Source organism: Rhinolophus ferrumequinum, chromosome 4 (assembly GCF_004115265.2).
Source record: "Rhinolophus ferrumequinum isolate MPI-CBG mRhiFer1 chromosome 4, mRhiFer1_v1.p, whole genome shotgun sequence".
Taxonomy (NCBI): Eukaryota; Metazoa; Chordata; class Mammalia; order Chiroptera; family Rhinolophidae; genus Rhinolophus; species Rhinolophus ferrumequinum.
This window is the reverse complement of record NC_046287.1, coordinates 103,975,747-103,993,811: the sequence shown is the minus strand read 5'-3', so window position 1 is coordinate 103,993,811 and position 18,065 is coordinate 103,975,747. Positions and strand designations below refer to the sequence as shown.

The 18,065-nt window shown below is 35.9% G+C and overlaps 1 protein-coding gene and 1 non-coding gene across 6 annotated transcripts in view; both read right to left on the bottom strand.

The window, feature by feature from the left end:
• ZMYM2 (zinc finger MYM-type containing 2) overlaps positions 1-18,065 on the bottom strand; it is a 94,450-nt gene that overhangs the window by 59,299 nt on the left and 17,086 nt on the right. For 4 of the 5 annotated variants that reach the window (XR_004422878.1, XM_033104765.1, XM_033104767.1 and 1 more), the window contains 4 exons: positions 9,978-10,816; positions 5,537-5,822; positions 4,097-4,262; positions 2,137-2,349 (listed from right to left, as the gene is read on the bottom strand). Coding sequence is in view for 4 of the 5 variants with exons in the window: in XM_033104765.1 (XP_032960656.1) it covers positions 2,137-2,349; positions 4,097-4,262; positions 5,537-5,822; positions 9,978-10,816 (1,504 nt within the window). In the remaining variant the exon portion in view is untranslated. The remainder of the gene's footprint in view (positions 1-2,136; positions 2,350-4,096; positions 4,263-5,536; positions 5,823-9,977; positions 10,817-18,065) is intronic. The other variant, XM_033104766.1, reaches the window with a different exon arrangement.
• LOC117021870 (U6atac minor spliceosomal RNA) lies at positions 3,694-3,818 on the bottom strand. Its single transcript, XR_004422955.1, has one exon. It is a non-coding gene; the product is annotated as a U6atac minor spliceosomal RNA (small nuclear RNA).

Genomic DNA, 18,065 nt, shown 5'->3' with positions numbered 1-18,065 from the left:
GGTACTATTCCCAGCAACTAGCACAGTACCTGCACATAGTAGGTGGTAAATAATTGTTTTATGAACAAATTACCGACACATTTTGCTCATTAAATGTTCAATTTAATGTGAAAAAATTTTGATATGATCACAGCTCAAACAAAAAACCTGAGTAAAAGATGTAAACAAATAGCTCACAGAAAAGACAATTAGGTCTGAAATAGGAAAAACTGTTCATCATCATTCCTAATAAAAGGCATACAAATTACGTAAAACTATACTTATACATATAACATGCCATTTTTACCAACTGGAATGATGTGTTAATATTCTCTGTTGGAGAGGCTATTGTGAAATAGGCACTTCCAAAATATTACTAAAAGGAATGCAAACTGGTACAACTCTAACACACAGGGGAACTAAATAATATCTAACAAACTAACACGTGTTTACCTTTGGCCAAACAATCCTGCTTCTAAGAATCTATCCTGAAACCATACCTCTGCAAATACAATTAAGCATCTATGTACCAGAGTATTTGTAATAGCAAAAGACTGGAAATAATCCAAATACCATCACCAGCAGTAATCAAACTACCATACAGACAAGTGTTATCTTGTACGTGGTTAACCACTAGCTCTTGGGAGGTAGGGGGATCCACCACAATTTGTAGCATCTGCCATGAAAATATTCCCACTATAGATAATTTCAGGCTAACAACAGAAAACTGAATATGAAATTGGGAAAAGATGCACAGAAGTACACCATTATGGATAATATCTCCATCATACAAATACAGTAGATGGAAATAATCTTAAGAGCACACATAATACAATAAATGTAATAAAATATTTAGGAAGTGATAAGTTTTGAATATTTTCTTTGTTTTCAATATTATTATGGTCTGAATTGTGTTCCCCCCAAAATTCATATCTTGAAGCCCAACCCCGAATGAGACTATATTTAGAATAGAGCCTTTTGGGACACAGTTAAGGTTAAATGAAGTCCTAAGGGTGGGACCCTAATCAGACAGCACTAATGTCTTCTTATAGAAGAGGAAGATACCAGAGATCAATATATCTATCTTTCTCCCTCTCTGTCTCCTTTTGTGCAGCAGACAGACCCTGTGAGGACACAGCAAGAAGGAAGCTATCTGCAAGCCTGAAAGAGCAGCCTCACCAGAAACAAATCCGAAAAACACCTTGACCTAGGACTTCTAGCTTCCAGAACTGTGAGAAAATAGCTTTCTATTGTTTGAGCCTTTGGTCTTTATTGTTTGAGCCTTTGGTCTTTATTGTTTGAGCCTTTATTGTGTGAGCCTTTGGTCTTTGGTATTTTATTATGGCAGGCCTAGCAGATTAATACAAATATAATTTACCTATAAGTTTCTATCATTTAATTTTTAATAATGGGTGTTTTTAACAACCAGCTCACAAAAATCATGAAAATGTATTTTTTGCAGCCAGACCATAAAAAGGAGGAAGGTCTATAGATAGTGATAGAGAATAATTTCCAAGATACACTGTGAGGTGAAAATTGGAAGGTGCAGTATGGTATATACAATATGCTATCTTTTGCACAGAAAAACAAGGAACTAAAATTAATTATGTATTTCCTTAATTTTTCAGAAAGAACAGAAAACATAAAATAGTAAGAACTGAATAGTGACACTATAAAAGATGAATAGGATCCAAAAGAAGACAGAAATGGGAGCGGGACTTCTCTGAGTATATCTTTTTATGTACATTTTACTTTTGAACCATATGTATAAATTCAAAAATAAACTAAATCAAAAAGACCTTGAAAATGAAATTAATCTTAAAATCGAAAAATAAATGAGATAATCAGTCCTAACCTAAGCTTTAACAATTTAAAAAATCGTATTTGCAACCCCTCCATCATCCAAAAAGGAAAATTCAAAAGAGGAATCATTTTGGTAGCATTTACCCTTGTGTGTAAAAGCAAAAGTTTATTTCTAATAATCTACATATATTTCAGTATTCACTTGAAATAGGTCATTTCCAAGATGTAAAGACAACGATGAAATTAAATGAGATTCCAAGATAAATCTAGTTAACAAATGCTGTTAGAGTAAAACTACTGCAGCAATTCGAAATATTCAAACGAAAGGGAGGTTTTGATTAGATCATGAATTACCTGTTTGTATTCGCTGACACAACTCTGGCAGCAGAATCGCTTCTGCTGACCATCAACCACCAGGACACTGTTCCCGGCACCTTTGCTGGGCAGGTACTCTCCACACTGTTCACAGCAATTCATTATCAGACCATTGGCCATTCTGTATCTATTAAAGCAGTGGTCACTGCACAGCTTATGAGTCATATTTTTAAAGCTAACTTCATGGCGAATCTAAAAAACAAAATTTTTTAAAAAACAAACGAGTATGTCAAGTAGACAAATAATGAGGTATTCCAATTAAAAGAAAATGCCCCAATCTTTCTATAGAAGGCTTATTTCAGGGAAGAGGAAAGACAAAGTTCATTTCATTATTCTTTGAACCGTATTTATATACACAAGGAATACATGTGTGGTGGGGGGACCCATTGATATCACTACAAATTTCTCTGGAGGCATCTAAAAATGAAACAATCCAGTTTGGATAGTGTTAGTATAAAACTTCTGGAAATCTGTAGACAAATTCAAAAGGAACTATAAATAGGTGCACTACTTTAGAAAATGGAGAAGAGAGAACCAATCTTATAAATAATTCAAATGAGGTATGTATACACAGGTTTCTTTTTTTTTCATCAAATGCAAACACTTTTAATACCATATTAATAATGTGAAGTTGCCAAAAAATATTCCCTCCACTTGTTCTACTTCGTGTGTGCGCGCTTTATTTTTTACCTTTGTTTTGTTTTGTTTTGTTTTTTTAAGGGGAACAGGACTTTTATTGGGGAACAGTGTGTACTTCCAGGCCTTTTTTCCAAGTCAAGTTGTTGTCCTTTCAATCTTAGTTGTGGAGGGTGCCGTTCAGCTTCAAGTTGTTGTCCTTTCAGTCTTAGCTGTGGAGGGCGCAGCTCAGCTGCAGGTCCAGTTGCCATTGCTAATTGCAGGGGGCGCAGCCCACCATCCCTTGCGGGAGTCGAACTGGCAACCTTGTGGTTGAGAGGACAGGCTCCAACCAACTGAGCCATCTGGGAGCTCAGCAGCAGCTCAGCTCAAGGTGCCGTGTTCAATCTTAGTTGCAGGGGGTGCTGCCCACCATCCCTTGCGGGACTCAAGGAATCAAACTGGCAACCTTGTGGTTGAGAGCTCACTGGCCCATGTGGGAATCGAACCGGCAGCCTTCGGAGTTAAGAGCATGGAGCTCCAACCGCCTGCGCCACCAGGCCGGCCCCTATTTTTCACTTTTTATATTAGTTTCAGATATACAAAACAACACAATGATTTACACCCCTCACAAAGTGATAAGCCCCCCAAGTTTACTACCCCTGACATCATTACAATATCATTAACTATATTCCCTATGCTGCTATACTTTACATCCCATGACTATATATATATATATTTAACTATAGTTGACATCAGCTCCAGGTGTATAGAGCAGTGGTCAGACATCTACACAGTCTACGAAGTGATCCACCTGGTAAGTCCAGTACCCATCTGGCGCCCTACATAATCTATACAACATTACTGCTTATATTCCCCATACTGTATTTCACATTCCCGTGACTATTTTGTGACTACCAATAAAAACGATGGTTAGATGCCACAAAACAGGTGGTAATACCTTAACCATATGCACGTTGTTAGGCCAGAGGGTCTCTTCCATCCTTGTCAATGGGAATGCTAACCTTCCCTCTTTTCATACACACTGTTCTACTTCTTAAGAAAGACTGTCTTCCTTATGTAGTCAGCCTATTTGTTTAAACACTGGTTTTGTCTGTGAGTACACCTAACCTCAGGAAAAAATAGTCAATTCATATCATTTTTCAATTTTTCCTAAATCATTCTCCCTAAAGAAGAATGAGATTACATAATGGGATACTTATCAGATCGAGTTTATATATCCTCACTGATAACAGTATGTTAATAAAGTTGAAAATATTTCCAATAGTTGGAACTAAGTGATAAAAAGCACAAAAGTACAAACCTCTGTTAGTTTACCACAAATTGTACATCTTGACTTATTGAGCGCTCCTTTAGTAGGATTCTGTTTGTCTTCATAGAGAGACAAACAAGACGTGCTACAGAATTCCTGGAACGACTCGCTTGAATCCACTTGGGCAACAATAGTTCCTTTCATTGTAGTTATATCTCTGAAAATAAGAGGAAAAACTTAAAGTAAAATTCTATTAAAAAAAAGCAAACATAAGAATAATAACTGATATTTTTAATTTCCATCGAAGCAAAACTATTTTATACTATTAAATCCACTATCTAATATGCCCTCAAATTCCTTAACAAGGCTTTCAAATATTGGAAACACATTAAAAACAAAAAAGCTGTTAATATTTATATTATTTATATAGAGTTTAATGCCAAGGTCCAATTTACTGAAGTATAAATTTACAATACCTATTCAATTTCCCTCTCTTGGGTTAGTAGAAAGCATGAGATATCTAGATCACAGGAACATGATGTACATTCTAAAGAGGAAAACTGAACTTGAAGACACTCCCACAGACCAAAATAACCCCAATACCATTCTACACAGCTCTCTAATTGTAATTAGAAATGTTAGGAAATGACAATACTGATAACCTTTGAAGCATTTCCTTTAATTCTGAATTTTGAGATCCTATATTGCAGTATGCAAGTCTACTACTGTAAAGCAATCTAAAAAATGTACAATTGTTCTAATATTTGAATGTACTAAACTTGTACAGAGCACTAAGCCATTTCCAAAGTTGTAAGATCAAAAACATCTTCACAAACTTGGGCTGTTCCAAGAGATATACACACAAATCCTCCTGGTTTGACCTTACACATAATATACCAGATTCCTCTTATTTTTAACTAGTGAAGCCAGACCTAAAAATTTGCAAAAGAGAGCATCCCGTCTCTCCAAGGTTTTCAAAAAACTGGTATCTGTCTTGAATCAGTGAGTATTCTAACGACTTAGAATACTCAAAACACACATAAAACCATGTAAAATGCAAAGACTTGTCATTTAAATAATCTTAATATGAAGGCAGTGTAAAAGTCAATCTATTTTAATGCAGAACTAGTCATATAAATTGCTTAACAATTTTATCTGGTTAGAACTAAATTCTTATAATTAATAAGTATTTGTGTTTTTACAAATTCAAGGCGTCTAATGGAGATTACAGATAAACTTAATTGCAAGGGCCTAGTATTTCAGTCAACCAAAAGCCTATCCAAATAGGAAACCTTTCAGTCCTAAGCCACCTGGGCTTGATAGAGAAACCTACAAAGTCATTACAAGTTTGAGTTTGTCTTTAAGATTCAACCAACTAGCTTACCAATTTTTAAAACACAGTGATTCACTTCTAAGACTCTAATAATTTTCCTAAAATTTTATGCCACCAATATTCAACTATATGCAATTATGTTAAAAAGTAAACCTTACTTTTTACACATAACACAGAGTTTCTTTGGAGCAGGTTTGTGAGAGAAGGAGGAAAGGCAGCTGGTAGAACAAAAGAGGTGAGCCGATCCTTTTCGTTGATAAGCTGTCTGTCCCTTCTGTAAAGGCTTTTTGCAGTTTGCACAAGTGACTTTAACTGGTTTAGTGGGTTGCTGTTGGGCTGAAGGCTGGCAAATCTGTTTAGGAAGCGAGGCCACTGGTGATAAAGAATCCACCCCTGGCTGTTTCTGATTACGGGGAAATGATGCTGACTGGGAGATCCAAGAATCTTAAAAACAAAATGCACAAGAAAAAGTAATGAAACAGATTTTTACACACACTAAAATTACATCAGAGAAACAGTTTTAACTTCCCATTCTGTACACGTTGAAAATATTAATAAGCAGCAGCACAGCAGAGAGGTAAAGGACACAAGTTTTGGAGTAAGAATGGCTGGTTGGCATTCAGGCTCCATCACTTACTAGACCTGGAAGTTACTTAAACTCTGTGCCTAACTCTTCTCTAAACTGGAAATGGTACCAACATCACATGAATGATAACATTAAATGAAATAATACATGTAATAAACCATAGTGACTAGTGCACAGGAAGCATTAAAAAATATTAGCCATTAGTTATTAAAGGAATTAATTTGCAGAATATCACTTTAAGTGAGGAACACATACATCAACATAAAAATATAAAACCTTAACAAAGCAGAAACTTTGACAGATATAATACAGGTCTGTTAAAAGTTGTATACAATTATATTCAAAACACCTTTTTAAGAACAGCTTTTCTTAAATACATATAGTTCCGTAGCTTCTAAATATGCCACGTAACACCAGGAATTTGGAATGTCCCACAGAAATGACGGTAAGCCGGCATGTAGTAACCAATCCCACGCACTGCTGTAGCCGCACCGCCAGTGCCAGCGTCGCACCGCATCGAAGGCACCAAGTAGCATGGACGCAGTCCTCAGCTTTTCTCTAACAATGAGCTTCTTTGGTTCTCAGCTGCAGTCCCCAACTTATCGCGTCGTCACTGTCCCACAGACCTCACTACACCACCAATACCATAAGCTTTTTTCATTTTGCAACTTTTCAGGCCACTGCTTCTAATTTCTACCATTTTGATCTCTTGTAATTTTTTTCCATTTGAGTTTTTTCTCAATTTTGAACTTGCATATATAAGAACTGCCCTTCCACATTATGAATGCTTTTTATTCCTTCCACAGTAAGTACAAAGAGATTCAGAGCTCAGGGAAACTTCTTTACTACAAAAACCTGAAGAGGGCACCTTCCTAGTTCTGACCCAGACCACAACCTAAAGGTCTCAACAGGCTATATCCACTGCTATTCAGATTTTACCTTACTCCACAACCGCCTCCCCAAATATATATAGAGAGAGTAAACAGAGTGCATTCTGGAATCCTCTTTCCTGCTATCATCAGGGTAACTGAACAGTTTTAATAAATCGGTAACGATACTAATGAAGAGGAAGAAAGAAAATCACTGAAAGAACAAGCAATCCATTTTCTGAAGGGCCTGCAATCAAAAATTATATTTGAACATATGCTAGATGTAATAGCTTTTTGCAACACAAATACTGGCTCCTTAGGACTTTCAATTTTGTAGGCTTATCATTTACATACATACTTAAAGGAACCTATTTAAACTTAAGAGCATCAATTAACCTGATTTAGAAAAAAATGACATTTTTCAATTTAGTTTTAGGCTCTGTAGAAATAATGTAATCACTCCCTTTATACATATCTCAGGCCTTACATTTCTCCTACTTTCAAATTTTCACCTCCTCCAACACCAAAATAATTTTAGAAATAGAATTTTATCTAAACCCTCTATTTTACATAAGGGACATCAAAGTGCAGCAGCTTAATCAATCCAAGAGCCAGTACAAATAGCCAAGATTTTATAACTATTACAAATAAAGACAGCACATAAACACAGGAGCTAATTCACAAAACACAAGAGCAGCAGGTATGTCTGTTTAATTTTTCTCATGAGTACTTCACATTCCCTCGTATAAGAGTTTGAGTAAACAAGAACACAATTCTTATGATCATATGTTCCTTTGACCCAACGACATTCTTACAGAAATAAGCATCCCAAGACACATTCGTAAGCATATTCTTAAGAGTTATTTGAATAGTAAAACCTGGAACCGAGCTAAATAGAGACTTAACAAAATCAAACATATATCCTTGATACAGTCAAAAATTTAATATCGACCACTAGGTATTTAAAGGGGTAGTTGGAGGGAAGAGTTTGCAAAACTACACCTATCCTATGATCTCAGGTTAGAATTAAATGCACCGTTCTCAATGATGAGACTGAATGTTATTTTCTGTTTCATACTCTTATTTTTTTTTAACTTTTTTAAAAATTCATTTTAAGTGTGTTTTTCCAGGACCCATCAGCTCCAAGTCAAGTAGTTGTTTCAGTCTAGTTGTGGAGGGTGCAGCTCACAGTGGCCCATGCGGGGATCGAACCGGCAACCTTGTTGTTAAGAGCACTGCACTCTAACCAACTGAGCTAACCAGCCGCCCCATACTTTTATATTTTTAATACATTTATAATTACAAGAAAGACAAAATAGCCATTTTAAAACTGATTTGAGGATTATCATATCTCAAACATTAATGTGAGCTAGAAGGTTACAATGAAAGACTAATACACAGCTGGTAGTAATATAAATTGGCAAAAACTTTCTGGAAGGCATATGACAATATTATTTCCACAACCTAAAAACACTCATACATAAAATCTCTCTCTCTCTCTCTCTCTCTCTCTCTCTCTCTCTCTCTCTCTCTCTCTCACACACACACACACACACACACACACACACACACACACGGAAAAGGTCCCGGGAGGCATGAAAAATTTTCAAAACTGAGTAAAATAAGGAACACTTTTCTTTCAGAATCACTATAAACTAAATTTAGTTTTTATAACAAAAATCTTTAGGGGGATGGGGTAGTGATATCCTTTAGCCCAGTAACGTCACTTCTAGGACTATATCTAAAGAAATAATCAGGGCAGCCAAATGCTCAGTTGGTTGGAGCGTGATCTCTGAACAACAGGGTTGCCGGTTCAATTCCCGCATGGGATGGTGGGCTGTGACCCCTGAAACTAAAGACTGAAAACGGAGACTGGACTTGGAGCTGAGCTGCACCCTCCATAACTAGACTGAAGGACAATGACTTGGAGTTGATGGGCCCTGGAGAAACACACTGTTCCCCAATATTCCCCAGTAAAATTTAAATAAATAAATAATCAGAAATTTGAACAAAGATGTTTATCATAGACCTACAATAGCAAAATATAGGAAAAGCCAATTATGGGAGTGGTATATTCACACTCATTGTACAGCCATTAAGACTTTTGTGTATAAATAATGTTAATGGTATTAATACAATGTAATAATAAATGGGGGGGAAATGGGAAGCAAAATTATAAAGAGCTGCATTTCCACCAAGTTAAAAAACAAAAAGGAAAAAGACTGAAAGACAACCACTCAAAGCATTAATCTTTAGCTAATAATAGGGGACTTTTTCCCTCATTTTTTAATTATGGATTTTCCAAACTTTCTTTAATATTAGACATAACTCTCATAACCAAAAAGAGAATAAGAAAAAAAGAAAAATGACTATCATTTCACAGGGCAGTCTACACTGCCTAGGTTTTAGTCATTTCTTATTATTCTCCACAATTCCCAGGCTGATAAAGTTGCTAATGAGCCTGAAATGATGAAAGAATGAGACAGACACAGAGAGTGGTATATGAGGCACAGGCAGACACAAATACTTGGGAGCAGGTGAAGGAGAAAGGGACATATACAGACATGGTGATGAGAAAGCCAGGGTTCTTATGTGCCCACAGAGCAAAGCTGCCTACAGAAAAAATTTTCAAACAGTCAAAAAATTTACCAAGCTTCAAATGTAAAAAATATAATAAAATGCTAATAAGTAAAAATTAAAATCAGATAGAAGTCAAAATTAAACAGATAGTAAAAACAAATCAAATGCAATTATTATACATTATATTGCTCCTTAAGAGTGTTCTTTATCTTTTTCTTCTCTATTTACACATTAAAACAATACAACTAAAAATATATTAGCAAAAAGTGAGTACATGACACATAAGGTGCTAAATTGTTAGATTTTAGTGGTGGTAAATATAAGGAGTATTTTTTTTTAATCCTTTAGACATAAATTTCTGTGACTAATTTTCTAGTAATTGTGGAAAAATACTATACATGGTTTTACATCTCTTATTAGCTAAGATTTCAAACTCAGAAGTCAACAGAATTAACACATCTTACATAAATAAACTAACGAAAGTGGCACCAATTACTACAATGAAAAACAAACCAGCCAAAGTTTAATTCATTTACTTGGGGTAGAAGACCACTCACAGCTTACCAGGATTATGATGAGTTGCAGATTCTCCATTCTGAAATACATCTCCTGCCACATTCATTCTACCAGGATTAAAAGGTCCTACTCCAGTCTTGGTCTGTGAAGTTAAAGATGGGGTGTATGTTTGTATATTAACACCAAAATTACTTGACTGCAGTCCGTTAGAGACATCTCCCAAGCTGGTATTCTGCAGTGATGTTACATGAGTAATCATTAAGTTCATATCTCGCCCATCATTCACAGAGCTCACACCTGTCTCTAAGGTGGTAACATTAGCAATCTGAATTTCAGAGTCTGGTTCTGTGGTGATACCACTATTACCCATTCCTGCATTTACCTTACTTCTTGAAAGACTGGAAGTGGAGAAATCCACATCATTGGTTCTGTTTTTAGTCTCAGGAGGTCTCCGAGATTCAATAAAATTGGAGGAATTTTTCTCCTGCCCTTGATTTGTTTCTATGTCCTCTTCATCATCAATAACAATTGTCTCACTTACACTCCCCTTCTGAGAAGCCAACTCTTTTGAGGAAGAAAGAACTGTGGAATCATTTCCTTGGAGTTCCTCGTGTTTTGAAGATGTGAGTGTTATGGTTCTGTGATCAGCTACCACCGGAGCAGAAGGTGGGGGAGGCTGTACAGGTTCAATAAAAACAACATCATCATCGTCTTCCACCGATGAGTTCTGAAATTTATTAGATCTGGAAACTAAAGGCGTAGGTGGACCACTGAATGAATTCCCGACATTTGTGAGACTAGCTGCCATCGCCGTGCTCCCTAACACAACAGGAGTCTGATCAGTCAGTTCCAATCCTCCCACTGCACCTGTGTCCATGCCCAGCAACCTACGAAGGAGACAGAAAAAAGGAAAAACACCAGTGTCAGCACATGACTTTTTACGTTACTCTAATTCAAAGAATCTTTAAGTACTCTTTCTTTCTTTTTTATTCTAAATGTGAATGATTCTTATCCGATATCCAGGAAAATTTTGGTATCCATTCTGTGATCTTCTCTCATTCATTAACCGTTTCTTATAGTTTACATGGGAACTTCTTGCAATATAAAAAGCTAATTATTCAATTTTCAGTAGTAACATGCAGTATATTTCCACCTCCACCACCCTACTTACACTATAAACACTGAAAACAGATAAATCTTCCTACACACATTTCAACAGGAAAAATAACCAAAATCTGACAACAAAAATCCCTTGTCTGCATCTTTATCCCATATAATAAAATGATATGGTCTAATCCTTAATTTCCCTTACCTTTCCTTTTAAATCCCTTCTTCTCATCCTCCTTGGCTCCCATGTAACTGTAGCTTAAATTCGTCTAAAAATCTGAATCTTTCCTGACCCACCCAGAACCCTTAAATCCTTATTTGCCAGGCACTACACAGTGCACCTTCTATCGATGTATCAGTCTAATAATGACCCCAAAGACATCAAATCCTGGAGCCTGTAACCATTACCTTACATGGAAAAGGGGTCTTTGCAGATATGATTAAGGTTAAGGATTTAAACAGGAGGTGACCTGGGTGGGCCCTAAATGCAATCATAAGAGCCTTTATCAAAGGGAGGGGGGAGGAGATTATAAGCCTAAAACGTGTGACAGAGTGGAGGAGAGCGAGGCAGCCAAGGAATGCCGCAGTCACCAGAAGGGAAGAGGCGAGAACAGATTCTCCCCAGAGCCTCCAGAGTGAGCATGGCCCTGCTGACACCCTGATTTGAGCTCAGCGTCACTGACTTCCAACTTCTGACCTCCAGAACTGAGAGAATAAATCTGTTGCTTTAAGAAAACTTGTTTACCACCAAGTTTGTGGTAATTTGCTGCAATACCACAGGAAATAAATACAATCAACTTTTCAGTTACATCTTCAAAACAGCCCTTAATATAGCTACAATATTTGCCCCAATTTAATGATTAAGAAATTGTGGCTTAAAGATACCAACTAACACGCCCAAGTCACACAGCTAGAATGCACACCCAGGTCTTTATAACTCAATAATTCAAACGCTTCATCGCTCTGCTATATTCACCTAGTATTTTCTGAGTACCTACTATGCACGCAGGGCTGTGCTGAAGCCGAAGGCAGCAGAGAGCTAGCAGTGAAGAGTCAAAAAGAAATCAAGTTCCTGAGCAGATGGAGAGGACAAGGTCACCGCATGGACGGTAGTAGAACTAGTCCTGAACATGAATCACTTTAGTCTCAGAGTCTAAATATGAGAAAAACTAGAAGAGAAAAAAAAAAAAGGAAGGGTGAGTCTAGATTGTAGGTAATCTGTAGATGGGATGGGTGGGAATCTGAAGTGGTTTATACATGGTAGCCTCATTTTCAGAGCAGGTAACCTGAGAATGTGAGGAAAGAGTGGTTGTATAGGTCTTAAAGGTTTAAGGGCCCCAGTGCCAATTCTTACACCCTTTGTAATCCTCTTTCTCTAATAAAGCTACTTAGCCGTTTTTTGTTTTTTTTTAAAGAGTAGTTTAAGAACACTTACTACTTCATATATGTTGTCATTTGCTTGTACTGCTATGAAGAGCCTCTGGAAGGTGAATATACTAACGTAAGTATCACTTTGGTGGGTGATAGGGAAGAATTTCTCACTTATTTTTAAATTTTAAAGCTAAATTAAATTTTTTTAAAAATAGAGTGATAACAGTGATAAAGAGATAACTACTTTGGTGACTAGAGAAGACCTCTTTGAGGGCAGGTGACAATTACAGTGAAATCTGAAAGATCCAGCTGTGGGAAAACTGGATGAAGGACATTCCAGTTCCTCCAAAAAGAAGCCTAAAGAGACTGAGGTTGGTGTATTCAAGCAACAGAATAAAGCCAATGTGGCTGGAACAAGTAGGCGAGGAATAATAGCATGAGATATAAAAACAGGCACAGAACAACTCACCAAAGCCAACAAGTTCACTCATTAATTGCATTCAACAGATTTACAGAGCACCTAGCATGCACAAGACACTTGGGTAAAATCAACAAACAAAACAAGTAAACAGCCTTGCTATCAAAAATCATGAATTACAAAATAGGTGAGAGTTTGGATTTTATCGTAACAGGAAAGACTGCAGCATTTTCACCAAAAAGTTAACAACATAATCTCACCTATGTTTGGAATAGACCACTCTGGTTGTGTGGGAAATGGATTATAAGAGGAAGACTGGAAGCAAAGAAACCAACTAGAGGGTGAGACATGATACCCGAAATAAGGGCGGTGACAGATGAAAAAAAAGAAACAGATTAGGGTTAGGTTTTTTTAAACATGAAAGGATCTACAGATATACAGTTAACTGAAAAATAGTTACAGAACACAGAGCATTACCACTATATTATGTGTTCCCGAAACCCCACCTAACCACACACACACAAATATTTTTCCCAAAGTACATTTTTACGTAAATTCATGAAAACTTCTGGAAGGATCACACCGTACTGACAGAGTAATTTGCTGGAAGAATCAGGGAGGTTTCAACAAGTTGCACTTTAGATTCCACATTGATTTACAAAGAATTTTAGGCAGCTAAGCAGCTGAATAAATAATGGGCAAAACAGAAGATCATAGGAAGTTGACAAAGCACTCTCCGGATGCAAGAGGGATACAGGATAAGCACTTTTCACAGGTATTAAATGGGGGGATACCAACTTTATATGAAACACTGTGGGTAGACCATAAGTAACTTGCCTTCTCATCGACTGTTTAGCGCCTAAAACAGTGCCTGGGCAGAGAAGACACTCAATTGTCCCAAATACTGATGGAAAAGCCAAAAAGCAAAACTCAGTATGTTCACTTTAACTACCAGAATCATTTTAAAGTAACATCGTTATTTAATTATCAAGGTTTGTAATCTAGTTCCTTATTTTATGTATACTGTGTCATTCTCTGAACATTAAACACCCTGGTTAAACCAAGTTCTAGTGGCCAGAGGGTACCATATCCCCTTCATTTCAAAATGAAATGTATTCAAATAACTTATACAGTATTTTATAGGAAACTTTTATTTTCACTTAACTGTGACAGTGACCCCTTTGAGTTAAATACAATAGATATTAACTTTTTTCTATAATAAAACAGTAGCTCAGACACGTTAATTAAAACTACCCAAGGTTCAGGATCCAAACACTATGTACAAAGCTTGATTCCAAAACGAATCTTCATTCCTCTTAGAACAGAAGCTGTGCTGGTGTTGGGATGGAAGACATGCTAATATTGGAAAATGGGAAAAGATAACATCTGTATCTGCTTTAAAGAAAATGGATAATTCTATTTAAAAATTTAAAGGGTGACGTGACTATTTGCTTTAGCAAAGATCCAGCTACCAATTACTATTCCATATGTTAAGACACTTTAAGTATATTTACAAAAATTAAAATATGTACACATTACCCTAAAATAGCTCCTCAATAAGGAAGATTTCTTTATGGTAAAACAATAGCATATGCTAGGAGAAATCTTCATATAAGGTCTTCACTTAATTTTAAGAAAACATGAAAAACATTTTAACAGCACAGCTACAGAAGGTTTTAAAAGCGGAAATATGCTGCATAACATTTGATTCAAAATTTTTACAACTAACTCAATTTTTTAAAAAAAATACAAGTACATTCTTCCAGTCATAGTGAGCATTTGTTTAATGCTTATTATGAGCCAAATATTCATGTCAGCTAAACATTAAAGCAACACCATGATGTAAAAGCATTATCTCCCTTAAAACCAATCCTCAAAAGCAAGCGGCCCAAGACCAGAGCCAGGAAGTGCTGTGTGGGTAACATGCCAGTCAGCTTCAGCTCCGGGCTCTGCTATAGGGATGGGGGATGTCCAGTGTCCTTTCCTCAGCCCTGCTCAGCTCCTGTGGACTTGTGCCCATGGCTTCTTTTATGGAGTCAATCCATCTCTGATTTGGTCTTCCTCTTTTCCTGGTGCTTTCTATTTTCCCAGCATTCTTGTCTTTTCCAAAGATCCCTGCCTTCTCATGATGTGCGCAAAGTAGAACAGCTTCAGTTTTGTCATTTTTGCCTCCAGGGTCATTTCAGGCTTAATTTGCTCTAGGACACACTGGTTCCTCTTTCTGGTGCCCAGGGTATCCGTAGAGCTCTCCTCTAATACCATATTTCAAATGAATCAAGTGATTTCAAATGAATGATGTTGTAGAGGTCAGGATTTGCACATTCATGACTACTATGTAATATGTAATTTAAGTATTGAACAATAAAATATAGCAAAGCTCTTAATTAAAAACAGACCACAGTCATTCAATAAAATAACCAAATCAATATTCAAAATACACATGTACCAAAAGGAAGAAATATCAAGCCCAAAGTGCCAAATTAAAGGGGGATTTAAAAAACAAAATGAAGTTGAACTTGTAGTTAATATTTACGTGCCACACAAGGTAAGAAGTATCCTCATCAATTTAATTTTCAGAGGAATGAGATATAAATCTACCAATGTTATGAAACGCATAGGCTTTTAATGCTTAGTTCTCTGAATCCTTTCTATGTTTTAGCTTAACTAAAGCAGAATACAACAATTTCCGGGACAAGAAAAGCTAGAAACTTCACAGTACCCTCTGGTGGCTGCTAGGTATCAAATCATCATTCTCAGAAGAAAACAGTGGAGCAGTGAATAGGACTTTCCTTATCACACAGTTAGTTGTCCACAGTAATCCACTTCTCAAAACAGAATAACTCCTCAATCATAACAGCTACTTTCAAATCCTAGACTAGAAATAAATTTGGTCACTTCTACGTATCATTGAGAATATATTTCTACCACCAAACTCTTTAGTCCCATAAAGAAAAGACAATCCAGTTAAAGGATGACCACTTCTACATTATCCAAATAAAATCTATTCTATTTAGCCACTTTTCTACATCAAGCCAATTCTAATTAGCTATTTAACACTAAGCAAATAACTTCACTGCTCTGAGCTTCAATTTTCCCTAGAGTAAATGGCATAAAAAGTTCCCCAAGGGTTTTTCTTAGAATTCCTGACAACTGGATGTGAAATCAATTAATACACTATTAACTTCTAAACTATTACCAGGCAATTTTTACCTATACACCAAGAGTTCAGCAAGTTTCTAATGAACTTTTAAGTTTCCTTGCGATACTCCATCATTGTTATGGACCAAATGTCTATGGACTCCTAAAATTCATCTGTTGAAATTCTGACCTCCAATGAGATCCTATTAGGAGGCAGGCCTGTGGAAGGTGGTAAGGTCATGACATTGGCGCCCTCGTGAATGGGATTAGTGCCCTTTTTATAAGACACAGCCCAGAGAGCTCCTTTCCCCCTCCCACCACAAGGACACAGCAAGAAGTTGACAAGCAGACCCTCATCAGACACCTGAGCTTTGATCTTGGACTTCCCTGTATCTAGAACTGTGAGAAACGAATGTTTGTTGTCTATGCTATTTTTGTCATAGCAGCCCAGAAGAACTAAGACAATCATTATAAATTACAAATGCTTTCTTTTATTTGGTCTTTATTTTGATTCAATGAGAAGCAATTAACACAATACTTGTTCTCATGAAAAAAACAAAGAAAAGGTGTTACATAAAATATAAATATTGACACTTATAACAAGAAAGTACCAGTACTTGGTAAGAAAAGTTTATGCACATTCAAAGAAAATCACAAAGAAAGCATTTCAAAGTGAATCAAGAAAAACATTCATCATTCTCTCACTGATAAGCCTAATAGCTTACTAGGTACCATAAGAGTTACAAAGAAAGCCAAAGTGAATTCTTCTCTACAATATATGTTCATGGCACTTTTAATAGTTCTGAGTCAAAATGACAAATTAAAAATTTTAAGAATAAAAATTCTCTATACAATAGGTATAGATGAATTTATACATATAAATAATATATAACACCAAACCAAAAGATATCACTGAACTTAATGGGAAATATTAAAAGCATTATCATTAAAATAAAAAATAAGATAAGAATATACTTTATTATTACCATATAATACTGTTCTGGAAGTACCAGCCAATGAAATTATATGAAAAATAAATGATATAAAAATTTGAAAACAGGAAAATTATAATTATTTGCAAATTATATTAGTCTTTAATTCAACATAGTACCAGAAGTCTGGCCAGAGCAATTAGGTAAGAAAAAGACTAAAAGGCAACCAAACAGCAAACGGAAAAAGTAAAATTATCTCTGCAGATGACATGACATTATACAGAAAACATATAAGCAAATTTTCCAAATACAAAAACAACATGCAAAAATCAGTTACATTTCTATATACTAACGAACCCTCCAAAAAAATTATGAAAACCCATTTACTATAACATTAAAAAGAATAAAATACATAGAAATAAATTTAACCAGAGGTTGAAAGACTTGTACAATTAAAACAACAAAACATTGCTGAAAGAAATTAAAGACATAAAAAAATGGAATGATATCCCATGTTCATGGATGGGAAGATTAATATTAAGATGACAACAGTACCCCTAATGCAATCTGTAGATTCAATGTAATCCTTCTTAAGACCCAAAGGGTGTTTTTGGCAGAGAGAAAAACTTATCCTAAAATCCATTTAGACTCTCAAGGGATGAAAGTCTTGAAAAAGAAAAACAAAGCTGGAGGGGTTTTATGTTTCCTCATTTCAAAACTTACTACAAAGCTACAGTAAATCGAAACAGCATGGTACTGGCATAAAGACAGATATACAGACCAATGGCTCAGAATACAGAGCCCAGACAGAAATCCTCTGATGTTTGCTCAAATGATTTGACATGGGTTCCAAGACAGTTAAATGAGTAAAGGACAGTTATTTCAAAAAAAGAATTCAGTTGGTCCTTTACCTTACACTATACACAAAAATTAACTCAAAATGGATCAAAGACCTACATTTAAGAACTTAAACTATAAATATCTTAGAAGAAAACAGAGGAAAAGTGTCATGACATTGGACTTGGCAAGGATTTCTTGGATATCACCTCAAAAGCACAAAAGAAAAAAGAAATAAACTGGATTTCACCAAAATAAAAAACTTTTGTGCTGAAAGAAAAATATTGCCAACTAAGAATACTCTACCCAGCAAAGTTTTCCTTCAGAATTAAA